Here is a 21,557-nt window from a genome sequence, read left to right as displayed (position 1 = left end):
GCTTGCTACAAGAGCAATAAGAACTATATTATTCGTTTCGAAGGAAACATTATGGCGGACGCCTGCAGACATTTGGGCTTTTCAAAAATCGTTTTCTAAGTTTATTTGCGTGTTTTTATTGAACTTTTTCGCATATTATGGTGCATTAAGTGTTTAATTACCTTTTTATTGTGGTTTTTGGGAGTTTCGTGGAATAAAGTGTGAGTATTTAATGAGTACATAACGGAGGTGCGCCACGGGTAGGGAAATGATTTGGTGCTTTCTGTCTCTCGCCCGAGTCGACGCACACGCAGCGCTCAGCTGTAGGTGGCGTTGCGGTCATATGAACATCAAAACATGACGATTTTCATGACTTTTCCGAACATTATTTTTGCGCACTGGACTATTGAAACGTAAATATTATTTTGTTTTTCGTATTTTCAAACATCGGCTTTATCTTTTAATGTATAAATATGAGATATTTCTTACTAAAAATATGTCAAAATTGTGCGCGAACTTTAGTGACTAACGTGCTTTGCTTTTGTTTATCACGTAATTAAAGCACGATTTATGGCGGATATACTTTAATTATTACAATATCTTAGATGTTTATGTTATAATGAAACTTTAAATATACAGTATTGTGTGCATTTACCTTAAATGAAACATTAATTTTACTTTTATACTACTACAAACATAATTTGGAAACATTTCATTTAATACTAAAGTAACTTATTATTTCTTTTCATATTCCTAGTAACAGTTGTATTTAATTTATGAAATTTAATTTCAGATAAAAATTATTGGGATTATGATTAAACACCAGAAGAAAAGAAGGAGCTTGTTCTTCAGATTGTTCTAGTGTGAACATTTTTAAGTAGGATTATAACAGAGATATTATATATTTTAATACAAAGGAACATACATAGACTATAGTTTCTTTCATTTGTTGTATAAATCTGCACATACAAGGAGTTAAAAGTTATAGGGTTGACTACTAGTTCCCTAATGTCGGAAGAGCAGGAAAGAGTTTCATTCTACATTCCAACATGAAAACTAAACAGCCTAAAGAAGAAACCGACAAGAGTATTGATGAGGATACTGTTGAGCCAAAAACTCGAGCAAGAAAGAAGGCCTCAGACTTGGAAGAAGAGAAATCAAAAGCAAGTCAGGATGAAGCTAAAATTCCTCAAGAAACTAAAAAGCCAGTGGCAAAACCTAAAGGTGTAATAAGGAAACGGCCACTTGGTATCCGAAAAACAAAAAAATTAAGAAGTAAAAAGGTTCCAGTCATAAAGAAAAATGTTATCAAACAAAAAGCAAAAAGAGGTAGGAAACCATTAAAGAAGCCTGATAATTCTCAAGAGAAGGAAGCAATCCCTTTGATACCTGCTTCTGAAATTAAAAAAGAGCCAGTTGACGATACTACACCCAACTCTAGGTCATCCAGTCCTAAAACAGCAGGTCGTCGGTCCAGACTAAGCTCTGATATGCTCATGATGAAATCTGTTCTTGGAGACTCTCCTAGTAGCTTGATTCTTGGTCCCCGCACAAGCCCATATTCTATGCGGTCTGAAAGAAGTAATAGTCCTTCATTGTTTGAAGGCAAAAACTTGAGGAGTGGGAAACCTAGAAAGTTAAAGAACAATCTTTTAAATGAAGTAGTGATTAAAGAACAAAAGAAGCGGACAAGGCTCCCATCAGATTCAAAACAAGAAATGCCAGATTCTTCAGAAGACTGTAAAAGAATAAAAAGGGGTCGCTCCTGCTCTCGAGATGGAAGTGAAATCTCAAAATGCTCAGATATTACAGAGTCTGACATAAGCTTAAATGAAACGCTTACTGAACCTGATAAGGAGCTCAACAAGAAAACAGATAAACCTAAGACTGAACTAGACGTAGATATTGATACTAATGTACAGATCTCAACTATTGAAAAAGTGCCTTCCCCAAATGTTGACTCCAAATCAGAAATAAAGCTTGACCCAGAACCTAGTTCCTTAGAGAAAGACAAAAGAAGATTGAGCTTAAAAAGAAGTACTTCATTAGATTCTGACAACAATAATAGTAATAGAGTTAAGATTAACAATTTAAATACAGCAGATATTGAACTCAAATTGTTTGAGACTGAAAATGATAAGCTTTTAGAGGATCGTAGTAGTATTTTAAATTGTATGTCCAAGACATTTAATTCAAAGGAAGTTTCCAAAAATATAAGGAAAGCAAGAAGAGGAAAGAAGACTGCCACAACACCACGGGCCGGGGCCAATCAAGTAGGGAAAAGTAACTCTTTAGATACTGAAATATCAGAGCCTATAGATACTGTTGACAGTTTGTCTAAAGAGATCACTGATCTCATTCACAACTTGGACCAGAACATAGACTGTGATCAGGAAAGCACAATTGAGAGTAATTCAATGGTAGTTGATCAGATGCAATCAAAATCAGTTCGCCAATTCTATGGATTATCAAAACCTTTAGGAGATAACAACAGTATTGTTAGTGAAACTCCCGCTAAAGAAAAAGAACCTAGCATGCAAATTGCCAATGAAGGCACACCCATCAAGGATGATAGTGAAAATATAAGATTGCACTATGAAGATTCAGAAGAAAAATCTTCAGAAAGTAAGCCAGAAATAACTTACAAACGTGCAACAGTAGCTAGCATAGATAAGTTAATGGATAGACTGAAAGAGTTTGAAGAGTTTGATAAGCGAAGGAAGAGACAACAATCAGAATCCAAATCAAATGATAAGACCGTCATGGTTACAAACGACGTCGTTCTAATACCAAAGTCTGGGGCAGACATTAAGCCCTTAAAAGATATGCAACCTGAGAAATCACCAGAAAGGTTTATCGAAAAAGAAAATGTTTTAAGCTGTTTCGAAAATAACTCTGCTATTTCTATAGTTAAACGGGATCAAGTTCGTCGGTCAATAGAGGTCGATCTTCCGAATTCAGTTACCTTAATAAAACGAAACAGCGTCAGTGCGCGCAAAGAATCTACCAGTTCCAATCACTCAAAGGAATCAGATGCCATTAGTATATTTGAAAAATCCCTGGGCAAAGATGTGACATTGACAGAAATACGGAAATCGGTTGATAAACCGGTACCGTCGCCACAAGTCGACTTACATCAGTTTGCAACTTTACAACCCAACAATCCTACACAAACCATAGGCGGAGTTACACTAGATTCCAGCCAAATATCTATAACACCCCGAAATGTGGAATCGAAATTAAATTGTTCTGATATTCAAATTATGAAGCGTAATTCCAGAGAGTCTATATCGCGGAAGTCGTCTGGCTCGAGCGCCGATATAGATGATAAAATGGCTACATTGGAGAAAATTAAATCACCACAACAAATCAAAAAGTTTGATATTTCCATAACGCCAACGCCCGTCGCTGTGAGGTCGCCCGAGGTGACACAGCCTGTTGAAACCGAAGCATTAGCACCTCCTTTGGTGGATGTTAGGTCAACTCCTGAAAACATATCCAGTTCCGAAACTGTTCAAGCAAAAATGGAAACTGTTGACATCCCTACAGCTGTTACTGATGTAACTAAGACCATCGTAAAATCCGAAGAGAAAATTGACGCAAAGCCGGCAGAGGATGTCAAAAAGCTTGAGCCATCCGTGGCTGAGAAGCCCGAAGAAGCCAAAACTGTACAACATAACAAACCCAAAACTGAGACCTCCGTCAAAATAGAAGACCAGAAGTTATCAAAGCCGGTTACGAGAACCAAATCGCGTAGTTCAACGGAAATGCCGGGACCTAGCAACCTTCTTCACGAGACACCAGAGAGTCAAAAACGAAAGGAGAACGTGCTAAGAACGTTAGGTTTATTAACACATAAAGCAGCAAATGAAGCTAAAGCAAAGAAATTGAAAGAAAAGGAGCTAATTTATGGGGCAAACTACAATATCATGGGGAAGGGAAAAGCCTCAAAGTCGGATTATACGGGCACTTTGAAGACTGTGATAAAATTGAATCGAGGTGAAAAGAAGAGACACAGGAGTTCCCTAAAAATGACCTTTCAGAAAAGCAAACATCGGGGCAAGCCATTGGTGGAGGTTGGAGAAGCTGGCTGCGATGACGAAGCCTACTACACCATAGAAAGGCGAGAGGTAACTAACATTTTAATATTTTAGTTAAACCATTAGTTAACTTATGGACTAACCCTCTTTAAAAGGCTGTGTCTATTTGATTGTAATATATTTTATTTGTTTCAACTAATTTGTTTCGTTATTTACAAGTAACTATTCATTTAATATGTAGCTTAGTATTTAGTATATTTGCATATAACATAAAGGTCCTGGGTCCCGTTCCCAAGACAATAGACTTCTTACCTACTTGCTTAAAACGGTTGTCTCTAGCTGGATATCAATAGGTTGAAGTATATTTTCATCCTTTAAAAACCTAAAAACTACATCAAATCTAGGAACTTAATTAGAGACACACAAGTAACCGAAAATAGCAAATATTTGTTCTTAATTTGCTAACAAATAAACAGGATAGGATCATATTTATTAACCTATATTAATAAATATTAGCATAAAGCTTTTTGAACTTGAAATTTGTTTTTATAAAAAATCTCCATAGCTAAATTGATTAAACTCTGGGTTTGTATAAATACATTTAATCCTGGGATGGATGTGTGAAAAAGACTTGGGAAGAAAGCTCATCATAGAAATCTTTAGTGTAACTTAATAAAGCTTGTTTTGTTGATAAGGATGTTGCTCAGTTTATTTAATAGATTTAAGTTATTTTTACTAATCTTGTAGATGTTCGAGCAGTGTTGACCGAGTAGCTTCAGCGTTCGACTCTCATCCCTGAGGTCGTAGGTTCGAACCCCGGCATGCACCAATGCACTTTATTTCTATGTGCTCATTTAACATTTGGTCGAACGGTGAAGGAAATCGTCGTGTGGAAACCGACATCTTAGACCGAAAAAGTTGACGGCGTGTGTCAGGCACTGGAGGCTGATCGCCTACTTGCCTATTAGATTTAAAAATTATCATGAAACAGATTCAGAAATCTGAGGCCAAGACCTAAAGATTTTGTAGCGCCACTGATTTATTTATTTTATAGATGTTATATATGTTTTTATTGAGAAAATTGACAAAAAATATTTTTGTTTGCAGGGTGTCGCAGGCGCAACATTGGACGGTGGGCACAGAAAGTCACATTACAGTAATAGAAGTAACAATCATGGTTTGTGGACATTAACTAATATTAATTTTGTATGAGCCAACCAACAATTTTTAACAACAAAAAGAACATTCTTTAACTTGTTAAGATTCGTCTTATTTTTATTAAACTTGATACCGATAATTTTGATTGAAATTTCTTAATAATTTTAAGTTATGAACAGTAAATTGCTTACAAAATTAAATTGTTTGGCCCATAATATGTAAATAGCATGTTTAAAACTAAAATCTAACTCTGAATGCGTGATTCAAATTAAAATTGAGGTATTTTCAGAAGACGCTTAATTAATTAAAGTAAACATTACTATTAAATACTAAGCAGCGTATTGTATATATACGATTCGTCTACCAAACTATACCAAACGTATGGAAATAAATTTATTGATGTCTGAAATTGATATAATCGATGTAGACTTAACAAAATAATCGGAAATTAAGTCAAAAAAGTCTAATAATTGTTTTTTCAATTAGGCCTATTAAAAAGGCACTTTTGAAAGCCAAATTACAATTTTGCCCCTTCTAAAAGGTATCTTCATATGGAGAAGAATGGGCAAGAAACTCCATACTTTATCTTTTAAAATAGTTTTTACAATATGTTGTATACATTGATTTGATAATTATATGTGAAGCTAAAGGTATGTTTTCTTTGCCACAGAATTATTAACCAGTCGTTGCAAATACGACTCGTTGGTGTAATTCCTAGTTTGAGGCAACTTACTCTTAACTCTAATTGATTGAAAAGATGAAAAGCGAAATTTATTAATTCTAATTGAATATTATGGCTTTAAATCAAGTTAAAACGATCACAAAATATGTAAATATTTCTGTTCCTTCGCCCTTGAACTCAGCCATACTACTAAAGGAAGCTGTAATAGATGTTTAGTTTTAGAAGATTCCGAGATACTTTTGTTTTTGCGAATAACATGTTATTTTGATTAACCTTCGTTATCTAACACCAACTAACCAATTCATAACATCTGGTGGTGGATTTTAATCATTTTGTTCTACTATCTATAAAATTTAATTGGAATTCCCATTTGTTAACATTTTCCTTTTGTAATTAATAAATTCTAATAAAATTCATTATTATTACATTAATTAATATCCCTTTTTTCAATGCAAATTAAAGGAACATTATTCGCGTAGTTAGTTTTCCGTTACCCTCCTATTTATTATGTTTTTTTAGTATTCCTACAGGGAACATAAATAATACACAACCAAAAACGAATTATACGTAAAATATAACCGAAGATGGAATACATATAGCTAGCAGCTATAACATCGTTAAATCTAAGCCCCTTGCATTTAAAGAATAATTTAGCACAAAATTCGTGGTGTGGATGTAACGCCAAGCTCTGGTGTAGCGACTGTTTTTAATGAATCATTTGAACGAATTACTAGAAATCACATGCAGATATTGCGACCGGAGTCAGCCGCTAACGACACAAAGATTTATTTCTTTCACAAACATTTCTTATCTTTTGATTACATTCACACAGTTGACCAGCAACTGTCCTTTACCTTGTATCAGCTAAGTAGGTAGGTAAGCGTTTACGTTTGGAGATAAATTTATGGGTCAGTTTCAAAGTGATATTCTGAGTAGAAACAGGGTAAAGTCAACTTTGAATAAGGCGAAAATCATATCAAAATTGAAAAACGGTGAAAACAAGCATGATTTTTGCAAAGAATACAAAGTTTCCCATTCAATAATAACTACGATGTGGAAAAACAAGCCGACGTATCAAGATGTCGAAAATTCCCTTCTAATGTGGTTCAAAGAACAAAGAAGCCAAAACGTATCTTTGAGCGGTCTCCTGCAAGAAAAGGTTAATCATATTGCCAGGCTATTTGGAAAAATGTATTTTGAGTGTTCGGAAAGCTGGATTTACCGATTTTGTCAACGACACGATATTTTAGTAGGCAAAGTTTTTGGAAAAGCCGCTAGTGTATCGCAAACTGACTGTGAGAACTGGCTAAAAACATCCGATAGTGATGTTATTCAAAACTGTTGTACCATCACATACGATCCAAGATGAGGAAAATGAGGAGAAGATTGTAAGGAAGGTGAGATTCCTACAACTGAGGATGTGTTAGGTGTTATCAGAAAGCCTAAAAGACATTGTTTATTTGGTGGAAAGAATATCTACACAATCTAAAGCGTACACAAGCACAAAAAATTGAAACAATCTAATATTACAGAATTGTGCAAATGTTTTCAATAATAAATTAATATAAACACATGTTCGTGTCTTTAACGGAGAAATCGGAGTGGTCCCTTCGTTACACGCAAAATTCACTGATATGTCACCGTAAAATTGTAAACACCGTTAGATTGTAATCTATCTCGCGAGATTATAAACTGTCGAAAGATTGTGAACCTCAACGAACTGCTTACAATTTAACGTATTATTACGTTATGCCTAATTTGGCTGTCTTGTGTCATGGTGTGTATGTAGGGTGTGCTCATGATGCAGGTGATTTAGCGCTATGGATTCTTAATACTCGCATATTCCTCGATAGCTTAAACAAGTCAAGGCTTAAATAGTGGTCGTTTTATATGATTCAGAGTTTTGAGTTTTCACTAGAAATTTAGGGCGTTCTGAAAGAATAAATAATCTGAAATATTATAATATATATTAATCCTTCTCTTTAGTTTACAAATACTTCTTATTTAAATATATAATAAAGGATATTCATAATATATACATGTATATATGACCTAGCGAACATTGTATCACCTACATAATATATTTGTGTCAAAACTTAATCCAAACTCAGACTAAAGAGATCGGACTAATAACAACAGCTACGAAACACAAATATATGACAATTAAGTTAATTTTTTTATTTCTTGAAAGACAAAAAACTTCAACTAGTTCCCAGCTAGGAACAGTTTTTATTGGAAAATTCATTGGTGTTTTTCTTTACTATTTATGTTTCCCACCGTTTAAACCTTCCCTGAACTTCCACAAATAATTCAAGATATATCTAGCCAAATCGGTCCAATTCTCGAATTTTAGCGAGAGACGAACACCAATTTATATACATATTATATATATTATACTAGCTGACCCGCAAACGTTTTTTTGTACGTGTGTATTACGTATGTACGTCTATATTATTTCTAGGAAACATTTTTTAGTAATAAAATTACTAAAAAAAATTATTAATATTAAAAAATAGGGTTAGATCGTAGAGGGGTGAAAATTAACGGTTGTATGTATTTTTGTATACTGTATCATAATTAATCTTTTTTATACGGTAAATGTCCCTTATCGCTTAGGGGTTTGAAATATAGTAGTGGATTCTCAGACTTACTGAATATGCATAGAAAACTTCATAAGAATCAGTCGAGCCGTTTCGGAGGAGTATGGGAACGAACATTGTGACACGAGAATTATATACGTAGAACCTCGTTAAGTCGAACCTCGATAAGTCAAAAACCTCCAAATCTCGAAAAAATGTTTTGTTCCCTTCCCTTAAAACACCAAAACCTCCATTACTTGAAATCTTGACCCTCTGTTAATCGAAATAATCACCGAGTCCCTCCATGCCATTTTGGTACATAGTTTCACTCTATAACTCGAAAAATTAAATTTGACCTCTGTATCTCGAACATAGGAACGTTTTATTTTACAACCTTTACAACTTGATCATTTGGAATTTATTATCTCTATTGTTCGAACAAAAATAAGTTACCGACTTTAAGAACTTGCCGACAATGTGAGTACACTATTGTTTCTTAGAAAACATTTTAGGAGTATACAATAATAAATTTATGACTCATGGAAACACGTGTTTGCTTGCTTTGTGTCAGGTGTTCAATTTTGATTCCCTTTGAAATTTAGCTAAGCCAGTCATTTGTTTTCGACTTCGACTGTCAGAAGTAGTTTGGTTCTACTGCAATACACATCAATTAGTACAACAGTTAACATGAGTGCTGTGAAACGTAAACTAAAAACTTTGAGTCTTGCTGAAAAATTAGAAGTGCTCGAAGCTGTGAAGAGCTGTCAAAAAAAGAAAGATGTTGCTGAACAATTTGGCCTGCCAATGAGTACTCTTTCAACAATAATAAAAAATGAATCAGACATCATGAGAAAAATACAAAACGGTCAAAGTTTGTCCTGCAAAAGACGACGAACTGCAAAATATCCGGGCTTGGAGGAGTGCTTACTTAAATGGTTTAAGCAGTGTCGCAGCCAAAATATTAGTGTTAGTGGACCACTGTTACAAGAAAAAGCCCAAATATTCTCTAAATCATTGGGAGTCGTTAATTTCAGAGCCAGTAATGGATGGTTAGAAAAATTCAAAAGAAGACAGGAACTTGTTTTTAAAAAAGCTTGTGGGGAAAGTGCAAGTGTCAACATTGAAACCTGTAACAAATGGAAAAGTGAATTGCAAGATTTGTTTCATGGTTACGAACCTGACGATATCTTCAATGCTGACGAAATAGACCTGTTTTTTAAATGTCTTCCTGGTAAGACTCTAACTTTTAAAAATGATAAATGCCATGGTGGGAAGCATAGCAAGGAACGTTTGAATCCTCCATAAGTTGAAAACTCCATAACTCGAATTTTTGGCGTCTCCCTTGATGTTCGACTTATGGCCGATTTACATTATCTTAGTGTTTAGCAGAGTGCTTTAGGATAGTACTTTAGTTGAAACATGTAAACGCTACTTGCTTTAGTACGGTTCTACTTGACTTTCAAGTTGAATCAAAATAGAATCGCTTTTTATTTTTGTTTCAAGTGATACCCCTCTCGCGCCTGCGCACGTTTTTTGATTTTTAAAAATGGCTAAATGGTTGGAAGATACAACTATCTAATTTGTGTCTGAATATGTTGTTTACGAATGTTTGTGGAACGTTAGAAACAATTTATACAAAAACAAACAGGCTAGGCATTCGGCATACACTGGCTTAAAAGAAGCTATTTTATTTATTATTTATATTTAGTTTATTTATTTCGAATAAAATCTCGTCTTCTATTTATTCCATAACTACAGTTAGTATTTTGCGTAGAATAGAGCGTATTTGCCGACGTCGTTGCGCGTTCATTGTGGCGCTGTAATGATACTCTACTGGAAGAAATGTAAACGTTCACTCGCAACGCACTAAAGCACTAAAGAACTTGCGTTTCAAGTTGTACTAAAATACTCTCCTAAACACTAAGATAATGTAAATCGGCCCTTATAGAGGTTCTACTGTATATATATACTTATAAATTAAAAAAATCCCGTGTTAAATAAGTGTATACCTTTAGGTTAATATCTATTAACCTCTTTAGACACAGAAGCGGCACCCGAACCGGATCCAAAGGAAACGGTTAATCTGGTTATCCCGGAGAAGGCGTCTTCATTCAGCATCCACCCTGGACGGTTGTGTATGGACCAGTGTTTCTATTGTGGCGGAAAATTCGGACTGTTTGACACGCCCTGTCATATCGCGCAGATGAAGAGTAGCGAGAGACAGAAGAAAGTGCTTGACAGTAAGTTATAAATGCACCCCCTATTCATACAGTAATGAAGTACACTTTCGTCTCTATATATTAAATTGTGATGGCGTTTAGATAGTTAAAATAATCAGATCTATAATAAATTAGATTATTTTTTTTAATTAGAGAAAAAAATGGCTAAAAGTTTGTTTCTGTGCTTAACACAACACATATTTTCCACAGACGAAGAAAAGTTGACAATTGACAGTTGTCTATGTGACGCGTGCTATCGTCATGTGGACCGCAGAGCCAACTGCCCATCATACAGGAAGCGGCCCATGGGCAAACCATTAGATTTACCGCAGCCTCCCTCCCCGCCTAATAATGCGTAAGTTAAATTGATATTAATTTCCCGACTCCAAAAAAGATGATTATACGTATACATACACGTGTCCAAAATTTCTCGCAACGAAATATCTCGGCAGTTAAAATTTCCAAGTCCGTCAAAATCAGTTCAGTGGTTTTTGAGATATCCACATATTTTTGTTTTTGAAATCTTTTGTTTTAAATACTACCTAAAGAACATAAACGTCAGGTACTTATTCCACTTTTGCAGAGGTACTGATAAGCCAGTAAGCCCCCCTCTGGAAGAAGAGAGCGAAGAGGAACCATCAGAGGCTCCGGGAAGACTGGCCACCTGTCACACGAGTGGGTGTGTCCTACCCGCGGAGCATTCCATACGACGCAAGTGGCTTATTAAGATGAGATCCAGTGTTAATAAGCTGGTGAGTACATTATGTATATGTTATTTATTATAAAACTAGCAGCTCCTTACAAACGTTGTATAAAAAAATCTTGGCGATTAAATAGAGTGGCGGAGAGTTTATTGCCAGTTCTTCTCTTCCGTTCTACCCTTGATTTGAGAACTGGCTGTTAATGTAAAATTAGAAGCATTTAAAGTATATTTCTTTTTTGATGTTCATAAGTGTACATGAATAAACGATTTTTCACTTTTGACTTTGACTTTGTACAATCATTTTTATATGTTAGATTTTGTAAGTAAATTTAAAAAGCTTTTATTGTAATGTCCGATGGAAAATCTTTTTTAAATAAATATAGACTATTCCTATCATCTCTTTCTATCGAATTGTACGCTGTGATGGAAAGAGACAGTTACCACGGCGCAAGAATTAATACGGCGTATTAATACTGATTAATTTTATCATGTGAATAAATTTACATGAAATTTTTTCAGCTCAAGCTAGACGGAGACTACCCCGGCCTGCACACGATACCATTATGCGGCGAGCATTACCGAATTCTGGTACCGCTGATGGCTTGTGTTCTGTGCCGTCGACGGCTGACCAAACACCACAATTTACATTTCATACATCATGTAAGTTATTTGTGTAGTACCATTTTATGTACAGATTCTTATAATCAACTAGATGACCCCGTGAACTTTGTTTCACCAACACATATTTGTGTCAAAACTTTTAAAACAGACCAAAGAGGTCGGCCGTCATACAGCAGACTATATACTAATACTGTGAAACACATATTTTTGAAAGAATCTACAAATATGTAAATGACAACCAAGTGACAATTTTTTATTTCTAAAAAGACGTCCAATTTCCCATCTAAGAACTGCAATGCAAACTGCATTGGGAAATTCAATTGTCGTTTTTAGTATTTTTCTTTAATTATTTTTTACGTTTCCCATCGTTTAAACCTTCCCTGATCTTCCACATAATTAGCCAAATCGGTCCAGCCGTTTTCGAGTTTTAGCGAGACTAACGAACAGCAATTCATTTTTATATATATAGATATTCAGTGGAATCTCCATGACTCGAATGTCAAAGAACGCGTTTCGACTTAACAAGAACTTCGAGATATGACTTAACTGCTGAAATTTCGATTTACAGAGACGCGATATCTAAGTGTATTTTTTCGATTTGTAGAGTCGAATTTGATTCAACTTAGAGTAGTAGTACATATTTTTTTTTGAATGTATTCATTCATTGCACGTGGACAAGACAAAAATAATATATTAGAAGCTTCAAACCCGAACATTTATTTTGAATTTTATTGCTTTTATTTCGGGGAATTTCAAGTTTCGGTTCGAAACAAACACAATGAATTCTCCCAGAGAAATATATAATTTTATTCGCCTTTCCTTTGAAAACGCTAACAAAAAAGCGACATGTGAAATCTCAAAAAAATACCAAAGCTATTCCAAAAAGATTAAGATACCTTGGATAGATGACAAAGTTAATAGCCTCTGCGACAAACGTAATAAATTATTTCAACAATGGAAGTCCTCACAGGATCCCGAAATTAGGCTTCAATATAATAGTATCAGAAATAAAATACACAAAATTATAGAAGTAAAACGAAACAATTACTATAACAATCAAATATCAGAACACTTTAGGAACTCAAGAAAAGTTTATCAAATATTGAATCAAATGCTAGGACGAAGGACGCTGTCTATCGATGAGGCTATCATGAAAGCTTTCGACTCGCAAGGTATCTCGGTTAAACAACTAGCTGATAACTTTGCCCTACATTTCAGCACTGCTGTTGGAAAAAGTGTCGTTGACTGTGATACAAAATTAGCAGTCACGGACATTATGTGTGACCATACGAAACAAAGCATACGTATTTGAAATACGCGACCGAAGAAAAAATTAATAAAATTATAGAAACTCTAAATGCTCGGAAAACTCCGGGCCTTGATAGCATAAAAGTATCTGACCTAAAGTTAATAAAAAACGAAGTTTCTCCCGCAATAAAAAATTTAATTAACCAAAGTCTTAAATACGGGCTTTATCCTAACGATTTAAAACAAGGGTGTGTAAGACCTGTCTTTAAAAAAGGAAAGAAAGATGATTATGCCAACTACCGTCCTATAACGATATTATCTTCTATAAACAAGATAGTAGAGAAATATATTGGGGAACAAATTAAATCTTTTTTTAACAGACATGACATAATATACAAGAACCAATTCGGGTTTCAAGCAGGCAAAAATACCTCGGGGCTGCTATCGCGTTTCACGGACGAAGTAAATAATAACCTTGACCTTAAAAAATATACTCTCGCTTTGTTCATAGATTTTTCCCGCGCTTTTGACACCTTGGATCATAAACAACTTGAGAATAGACTTAATCATGTAGGAATTCAGGGGCCACTAGGCACTTGGTGTTCAAATTATTTAAAAAATCGTACTTATGTAGTGAAAATAAACAATACACACAGCGAGGTTGTTTCAGTATCAGAAGGCACCGCCCAAGGCTCGGTCCTCGGTCCTCTCCATTTTTTGACTTACGTAAACCAAATGCATAATCAAGTAGAACACTCCACTTGCTACCAGTTCGCAGATGATACGTGTTTGTTAGTAGGAGATAGGGACCCTCATATAGCTATTGAAAGGTTACAATCAGATTTTAACAACATACTAAAGTGGTGCCATGATGCTAAACTAGTACTTAATATTGAAAAGACAAAACTACTTATCATACAATCCAATTCCATAAAAGAAGCTACTGGTATAGCATTGGTGGCTCACGATCACGCTTGTCTCCACAAAACAACAATGTGCAAGTGCCCTTCTATACAAATAGTCGATAAACAAAAATATCTCGGATTAATTATAGACAAAAATATGCATTGGAATCAACACATAGAATACGTCTGCGATAAACTCCGACAGTTTTTGGCACAAATAACAATACTCAAAAAGCGTATCCCATTTAAAACCAAACTTTCACTTTACAACGCGCTTTGCGAATCAGTCATCAATTACGGTCTAAGTAGCTACGGGAGAACTTATCCAACGTATCTCAGCCGAATACATAACCTCCAAATGCGAATCCTCAAACACGTTGTCTCGAGAAATGTGCTCGACTCATATAAAAATGAAGAAAAAGGAGTTTTCAAATACTGTAAAATATTGCCCGTATCAGAAAAAGTTAATAAATGTCTTCTAGTCGAGCACTTTTTTCGAGATGACTTAAAAAAACGAGTAGAGCATGACGTACAGACCCGAGCGGTAACGCAAGTCCGGCTCTGTACATCAAGAGCAAACAACGTATACGGCGAGAGAACGTTGAGGTATTTGCTACCGCGGCTAATAAATGGTCTACCAAATCACATATTAGATTGCCTAACGCCAACCAATATAAACAGCAAATTAAAAAACTACTTTTATATGCATTTGTCGCGCTCCTAAACAAGATTGTTATGGTTACATGAATATAAACCACAGCTAATGTAACTTGTTATGATTGTATTATATTTTTTTGTAAAATAAAGGAATTAAAAAAAAAAAAAAAAAAAAAGACGTCATTTTACTGACTTCAACTTACTGAGTCTCCTTTTTGAAATTCGAGTTATAGAATATAAGAATGTCAATACTTTGTAGGGAAATAACATTTTGTTCGAGTTACAAAGCCTAAATAATTTAAGGGTTCAGCGGAAGGGAATTGCAATTTTTCGACTTACTGAGGATTTCGACTTAACGAGGTTCGAGTTATAGACATTCAACTGTATAATTGTTTGTTTGTTGTTTAATATTATAAATTAGATTATTGTAAAAAAAACACAAAAACGTATGGCCCTTTGCTTTTGTCGACCTATAATTCTATTAGCAATAGAAAACACTATGTCAGCATATCAAAAGTCAGCTGTTAGGAGGTAACTTTTAAGAAGGCTTTCAATATGATTTTCGACTAAACGTGGAAAGTCTTTTTGAAAGATTTCTTAAAAGGCAACATAGACTAGACATGTTAGCTAATTTCTATGAATTCCTACGAATTAAATTGGACTTATTTCAAATGTATAGGGATTGACAAATAAACTCTAAATTCCAGGGCTACACAGATTTGAACCCAATGCTAAAAGAAGCCGGGATTCCCGTGCAGTTCACCGAAAGACCAGTTCTTTGTAAGGTGTGTCGGTATTACTGCACTTTGCTACAACGACCCGGCCATAATGATAACCACGCCAGAGCTTACCGACGGAAGTGAGTATTTTAATTTAGTTTTTATATTCCAATGTTTACATACTTAAAAAATCCTATAACATTATTGATCTTTTGTGTTGCAGACCTAATTTATGTTTTGAATTTTCAGATTGCTTGAGATCTACAATATAGACATACCACCCGAATTAGAACAACAGACAGAAGACACCTCCGCATTAGAAGACTGTAACAATGTTGCCAACCGACAGAAAAAGAAAACCAAAATAAAGATAAAGCAACGCAAATCCACTGAACCAGAAACGAGTGAATCGTCCGAAAGAACAACAGAAAGTTCGCCAGAAAAAGAGAAGTTAATGGAAGAAATAGAACCGCATAAGAATACTCATTTAGAGGAAGATATAGAGAGCCTCATATCATCCAATAAGATACCAGTTCCCGGAGCGAAGCCGCCCGAATCGGCCCAAAGTGACTGCTCCGAATCAGAAATGGCAGTAGATGAGACTCAAATGATAGGCGTGGACAAACAAACAGAATTACGATACCTCCTACAGAAACAAAACAATCCAGCGCGGTTCCAAAACTTAAATCTCACCCAGAAAAGCCGGAATATACTTAAAGTGCAGAATGTTGGCATACAAAAGGTTGGACAGCAGCACAGAATTGCCGATAAGAATGTTAAGAGGATACAAAAGCTCGGTCAGATCGTCGCGCACAAGGAGAAACCCAAGAAAGAGACTGAAATAGAAGAATTCGAGGCGGACAAGTCAGAAGACGTAATTAAAAACATTTCCCTAAACGATGAATGTACGATCGAGACTATACCAAACAAACGACCGGCCGATATCAATACGTTGAAGAACAAATGGCAGTTGTCAGAAAGCTTCAGCCAAGTCAAGAAGAACCTCAGCGAGCTGTCTAAAAAGGTCGACAAAGATCCGAAGAAGCTTTCGGAATCAAAATACTCAAATCCAGTCAAGAGACTAGAAACAAATCCATCCATATCCGTACGAGAATTATTCCCTGGCGAAGAAGAAATGAACCTTCAGTGCAATGTTGAGTTTAATAACGTCAAGGGGGTCACTCCAGCCGGCTGGGAGAAGTGTAACTCTCTTATACAATTCGATGTGGAAACGAAAAAGTTGTGGAACGATCTACAGAGGCCCTACGGAAACCAATCGAGTTTCCTTCGACATCTGATTTTGTTGGAGAAGTACTTCAGGAGTGGGGACTTGATTTTATCCCATAACGCATCCCCTCACGCCGCCAACTACAGTAATTCCATGCAAAAACGATTGAAGGCGTACGATAACGTGGCGACTCCGGCCGAAACACCGAAGACGTCCAGCCTCATCGAATTCCGGAAGAAACCGTCGGTGAACGGAAAGAGTTTGCTGAAATCGAGCCAAAACCCTGAAAAGAAATTCATGCCGCCTCCAGATTTTACAAAACCTTCCCCCAAATCGAAGAAAACTAAACAGTTGCCCCCAGAATTAATAGCTATTAACACACCAAACGCTCAAGGAAGGAAGGCCATACAAAATGTATTGCACAACATTCAACAATTGGTCAAGGGCGTGTCGGCCTCGGACCCTACAGAAGTGGCCGCTGCCCCTTTGCCCCCACCGAAGTTTGAGCCTCCAAAAGAAAAGAAGGAACCCCCTAAAGAGCAGAAAGAAAAGAAGGAAACACCGAAGGAACCGAAAGAAAGGAAAGAGCCTAAGAAACAAAAGTCTAATAACAAGGGTTGGAGACCTACACTGATGCCCATAACTCAGGTAATATCTTTTAACTATGTCACGTCATTTAAACATATTACGACTCATAACCTAATAATATATAAATTCTCGTGTCACTATGTTCGTTCCCATACTCCTCCGGAACGGCCCAACCGATTCTTATGAAATTTTTTCTAAAATCTATTTTTCATCCCCCAAAATTTTTATTTTTTAAGACAAAACTTTTTGTTTTTATTTTTTTATGATATACACAAATACATACAACTCTTAATTGTCACCCCTCTACGATCAACCCCTATTTTTTATTTTATATATTTATTAACGTATATACATTATACATAGTTATTTTTACTGAACTAACAACATGTTTCCTAAAAATAATATACATGGCATAACAACGATTGCCGGTTCAGCTAGTAATAATATAAGCAACGTCAATTCTTCAATCATATATATATATATATATATATATATATATATATATAGCTAAAACAATAAATTCTTTGTATTCCAGGAGAACGTGGCAAAGATCGCACGAGAGCCGCTCAAAACAGCCGTCGACGGTCACAGCTTGCCAAGCTTGGTGCAAGTTATATCATCAGGGAACCGATACCACATATCCTTCGAGGACTATAACAAAATGTGTCTCATCCGGAAAGAGAGACAGCAACGGCTTCACGAGAAGAAGTCCACTAAACCCTCAACCGAGGAGACGTCCGTAGTCACAGAGGTCCAGACCTCCGCAATGCTGGGGAACGGAGGCACGGTGGTCCAAAATATAACCACCGAGAAAGATGAGAAGACTGACGCCCAATTGACTACAAACGCCGCCACGATACTTAAAAACGTCGGTCTCAAAAACATCACCATCGCCCCGATTCCGCCTAAAACGTCGACTATGACGTCACAAACCCTATCTCTAGTGACGTCACAGCCCCTCTCCATCGTGACGCCACAGATTATAACCAGCGCCGTGAAGCCGCTGACGGCAGTCGACAATTCGATGTCACTCCCCAAAATACCGAAATCCCTAACCGTGATTCCGCAGGTTGTCCCGCAAATAGTGCCGGTCGTCACGACGGCGCCGTCACAAACTGACAGTAGACCATAACGAAACCTGTACTTTTTGGTTGTATAACAACCGGACGCGGCAAAACCGTTGTGGATTGTGAAAAAGTGATAGTGAATAGTGAAACTATAGTGAAGTTAGTGGTTTTGTTCGCGTGTGACGATTGAACGCAATAGTGAGAGCCAAGAAGCCTTATTTGTAAATAGTATCGAGCTGTGAATACGCCGCCGCAAATGGTATGAAGTCTATTATTTATTTCACATCAACAATTTTTGTAGCGACCATTGACACTTAAATCATTGTGTAATTTTTGTTCAAAATTATGATATGATACTTATTAAATATTAGTCATTATCTCTTGACGAAACATAATATTCGGTATAAATATAAAAATCGCCTTTAGTTTAATAAGATTTTGACATTCAAAATTGTCTAGTCAGGATCAAAAATGCATTTATAATTTATTTTCATACAAAAATTCATCAGCTTCATATCATTTGCGTAATAGACAATTGTGTAGTGGATTGTTTTGAAATTATTATATTCCTATCTGTAGTAAAAGACATTTCAAATTAGGTTTAGTTAGGTCCATTTTAGTTCCTTGAAATGTACAGGCTTGTTTTTCATATTGACAGAAAAACACCGATCTTATATAGATTTATGTTTAATACATACTTTAATATTTGACATATGTCAAAATAACGGAATAATCATAAACTGCAATATGTGCAGTGTATATTAGGGTAGTATGTATAAAAATTTGTGCAAATTTGCTCAATGTCATAATTTTTGGCATGTTTAGATGCAATCAGGCCTTCCTTATGATAACGTAGCAGTGTAATGACTTCAAAACAATCAAGGAATAAATTAATAATTATGAATATATCACTCAAAACATATTTTTCCATGTTATCATAATAATTAATGTTTCATAGAAACTAATACATGTATCACTTAGTTAAGCGCACCGATCAACCAAATCGCATGGTACGATGTCATCAACGCCCAAAGGCGAAAGCCTAGATCTAGTGTTTCGGGATTAAACAAAAGCACCGAAATGTGGCTCCATTATGAATGTTCTATGTTATTGTTGAATTTGTTCCCATACAATTTCATATGTATAAGTATTTTTGTGTAAAATTCCCTGAAACAGGAGTTACTCCGTAAGCTAGATTAATTTGGGCGCCATAATCGTACCGTGTTATTCGACAATATTCACCTAACATAAAACCCCGACCAAATATTTTCGAAATGTCAGTACATAAATTCTTTAATAGTGCCTCTTTGTCAGAACATTGTAAATATTACTCATGGTTGATTCTAAGTAAATGCGTTATAATATTGTTGAATATGGATATAATAGTATTTTATTTTGGTTCTATATATTAGAGTATGGTCCAAGTTTACATTTAGGTGTTACAGGTGTGGTAGGGGGTTGCTTACACGTTACTTGTAACTAATTCTTTCCATTTTTGCGATATATTGACAAATGTGTTCCTGCCAAGGAGATTTCATATAGAGCGGGCATTGGATGCATACAAATCTTATGTCATGTTTTCTCACACTAGAATGAATATAACCTTTTTTTTCGATTTTCGTTTATAATGCCCGCTTTATTGATTATATATTTATGTCTCTTTGGCTTATAGCAGCCTGAATTTTATATTCTTTAACGCATCTGAAAACAGAACTTTCAACTATCTGTAAATATTTCTTCAAATAAGTACCTATTTTCGCGTTTAGTTAATCTATTTTATATATATGAACATGGATTCTGTTGTATCCTAAGCATGAATGGTGTTAATTACGAGCGCAATTTCAACTTTAGTTATTGACTTTGACTCGTATTACAAAACGTATCAAGTCTTGAGCACTGTCAAAAGTGTCATTTGTCCCTTTTGACAGATCTCGAAACTAGATTAAAGCTTGATTCACGTTATGTATACGGCTGGTAGAAATGTAAATATTCTGAAGTAAGCAATCACCCTAACACGTAAAAATTGTTATATAACTATTTTAGTATTTGGAAGTTTGATAATCTGTGCTCAGAACAAAATGGCTGCCACCGCCCAATGTTTAGTTTCTTCCAAAGATAGCTTTTTAGTTTACAATATTGTATTTTGGTTTAGTTTCTACAGTCAGGCCGGTTGTTCCGCGCCCGAGGTATGAATTTGTGTAATAAACATATCCTTATCTCATGATTTCTTGTTTTTTTAACTTACCTACCGATAATTTGTTAACATTTGACATTGGCACTCCCAAATGACGAAGCCTAATTGCGATGTCTATCAATATCCACAGCCTTGATGTCGCAAACAAACATTAATTCAACAGGGAATTAAAAGATAGGTGAATTGAAAAAAATATTTTATTGTTATATAATATAAAATATCCTTACATAAGAAATTGGCGTTTTTCGTATTGGCCACATTGGCCTAAAATATCTCCTCTTTGGTTAAGAATCCCAAATTAAATTTCTACAGCTATTTACTTGTGCATTTGTTTTTCCCGATTTAATTTTTTTTCTTTGCGTCACTGTATAAAATGGAAAACATGAAAAATCCTGTTATATTCGAAATTTGGATAACTTCTTGCAAGGCAAAATATGCAACTTGGATGGGGCCGTCAAAACCGCATTCAAAGATTTTATTAATTTCCGTCCGAATGGTTTTTTTAGTAAAGGGGAGATGTAAATGAACAACATATAAGATGGCAAAAGTGAATAGATAGCATTGGTTATCCATTGATTAATTAAATATATTCTATTTAAAAAAATACTTTTTGTTCCTCCCATACAAAACGCCAATTTCATATGAAAGGACCTAATAACATCCGAATACCAATATCAAGATCTGGTTTGTGAGGCTTTTTAAACCGTGATGATGGATGTTACGCTGCAAACGCTAAATATATTCAGGATTTGTATACAAAATATTTATTAGTTTAATTAAATATTTTTTTTGTAAATTAGTTCTTTCTCTTTGCGTTTTTAGTTCCTTTAGTGCGTTTCCATTTCATTCTTCTGTTTTGAAACCAAACTTTTACCTGAAAATTAAACATGTCGGTTATAGAACACTCCTTTAAATATTAGAAATTGATTCATTGCAAAGGTACAGTTCAAAAAAAAATTACTAAACTTTT

The 21,557-nt window shown here is 35.3% G+C and overlaps 1 protein-coding gene across 4 annotated transcripts; it reads left to right on the top strand.

The window, feature by feature from the left end:
• LOC125052031 lies at nucleotides 1–20,617 on the top strand. Of its 4 annotated transcripts, none has more exons than XM_047652672.1 (10): nucleotides 1–200; nucleotides 773–4,109; nucleotides 5,127–5,151; nucleotides 10,478–10,678; nucleotides 10,868–11,012; nucleotides 11,241–11,409; nucleotides 11,880–12,020; nucleotides 15,499–15,650; nucleotides 15,760–17,386; nucleotides 17,862–20,617. In XM_047652672.1, exons 2-10 carry the CDS (start codon nucleotides 1,029–1,031, stop codon nucleotides 18,456–18,458), a joined length of 6,138 nt encoding a protein of 2,045 aa, XP_047508628.1. In that variant the 5' UTR covers nucleotides 1–200; nucleotides 773–1,028; the 3' UTR covers nucleotides 18,459–20,617. The 4 variants fall into 4 exon arrangements, with proteins under 4 accessions (XP_047508628.1, XP_047508627.1, XP_047508624.1 ...); XM_047652671.1 differs by having other exon boundaries at nucleotides 5,127–5,175; XM_047652668.1 differs by having other exon boundaries at nucleotides 5,127–5,196.
• The last annotated feature ends 940 nt before the right edge of the window (nucleotides 20,618–21,557 follow it).

Source organism: Pieris napi, chromosome 8 (assembly GCF_905475465.1).
Source record: "Pieris napi chromosome 8, ilPieNapi1.2, whole genome shotgun sequence".
NCBI lineage: Eukaryota > Metazoa > Arthropoda > Insecta > Lepidoptera > Pieridae > Pieris > Pieris napi.
This window is presented reverse-complemented; position numbering and strand designations above follow the sequence as displayed.

Bases quoted from the DNA above. Each gene is read 5' to 3' on its own strand.
- LOC125052031 (XM_047652668.1), top strand. From the start codon at position 1,029: ATGAAAACTAAACAGCCTAAAGAAGAAACCGACAAGAGTATTGATGAG. The intron at 10,679-10,867 runs GTAAGTTATAAA...TATTTTCCACAG, and splicing joins ACAGAAGAAAGTGCTTGACA to ACGAAGAAAAGTTGACAATT. The intron at 17,387-17,861 runs GTAATATCTTTT...TTTGTATTCCAG, and splicing joins CACTGATGCCCATAACTCAG to GAGAACGTGGCAAAGATCGC.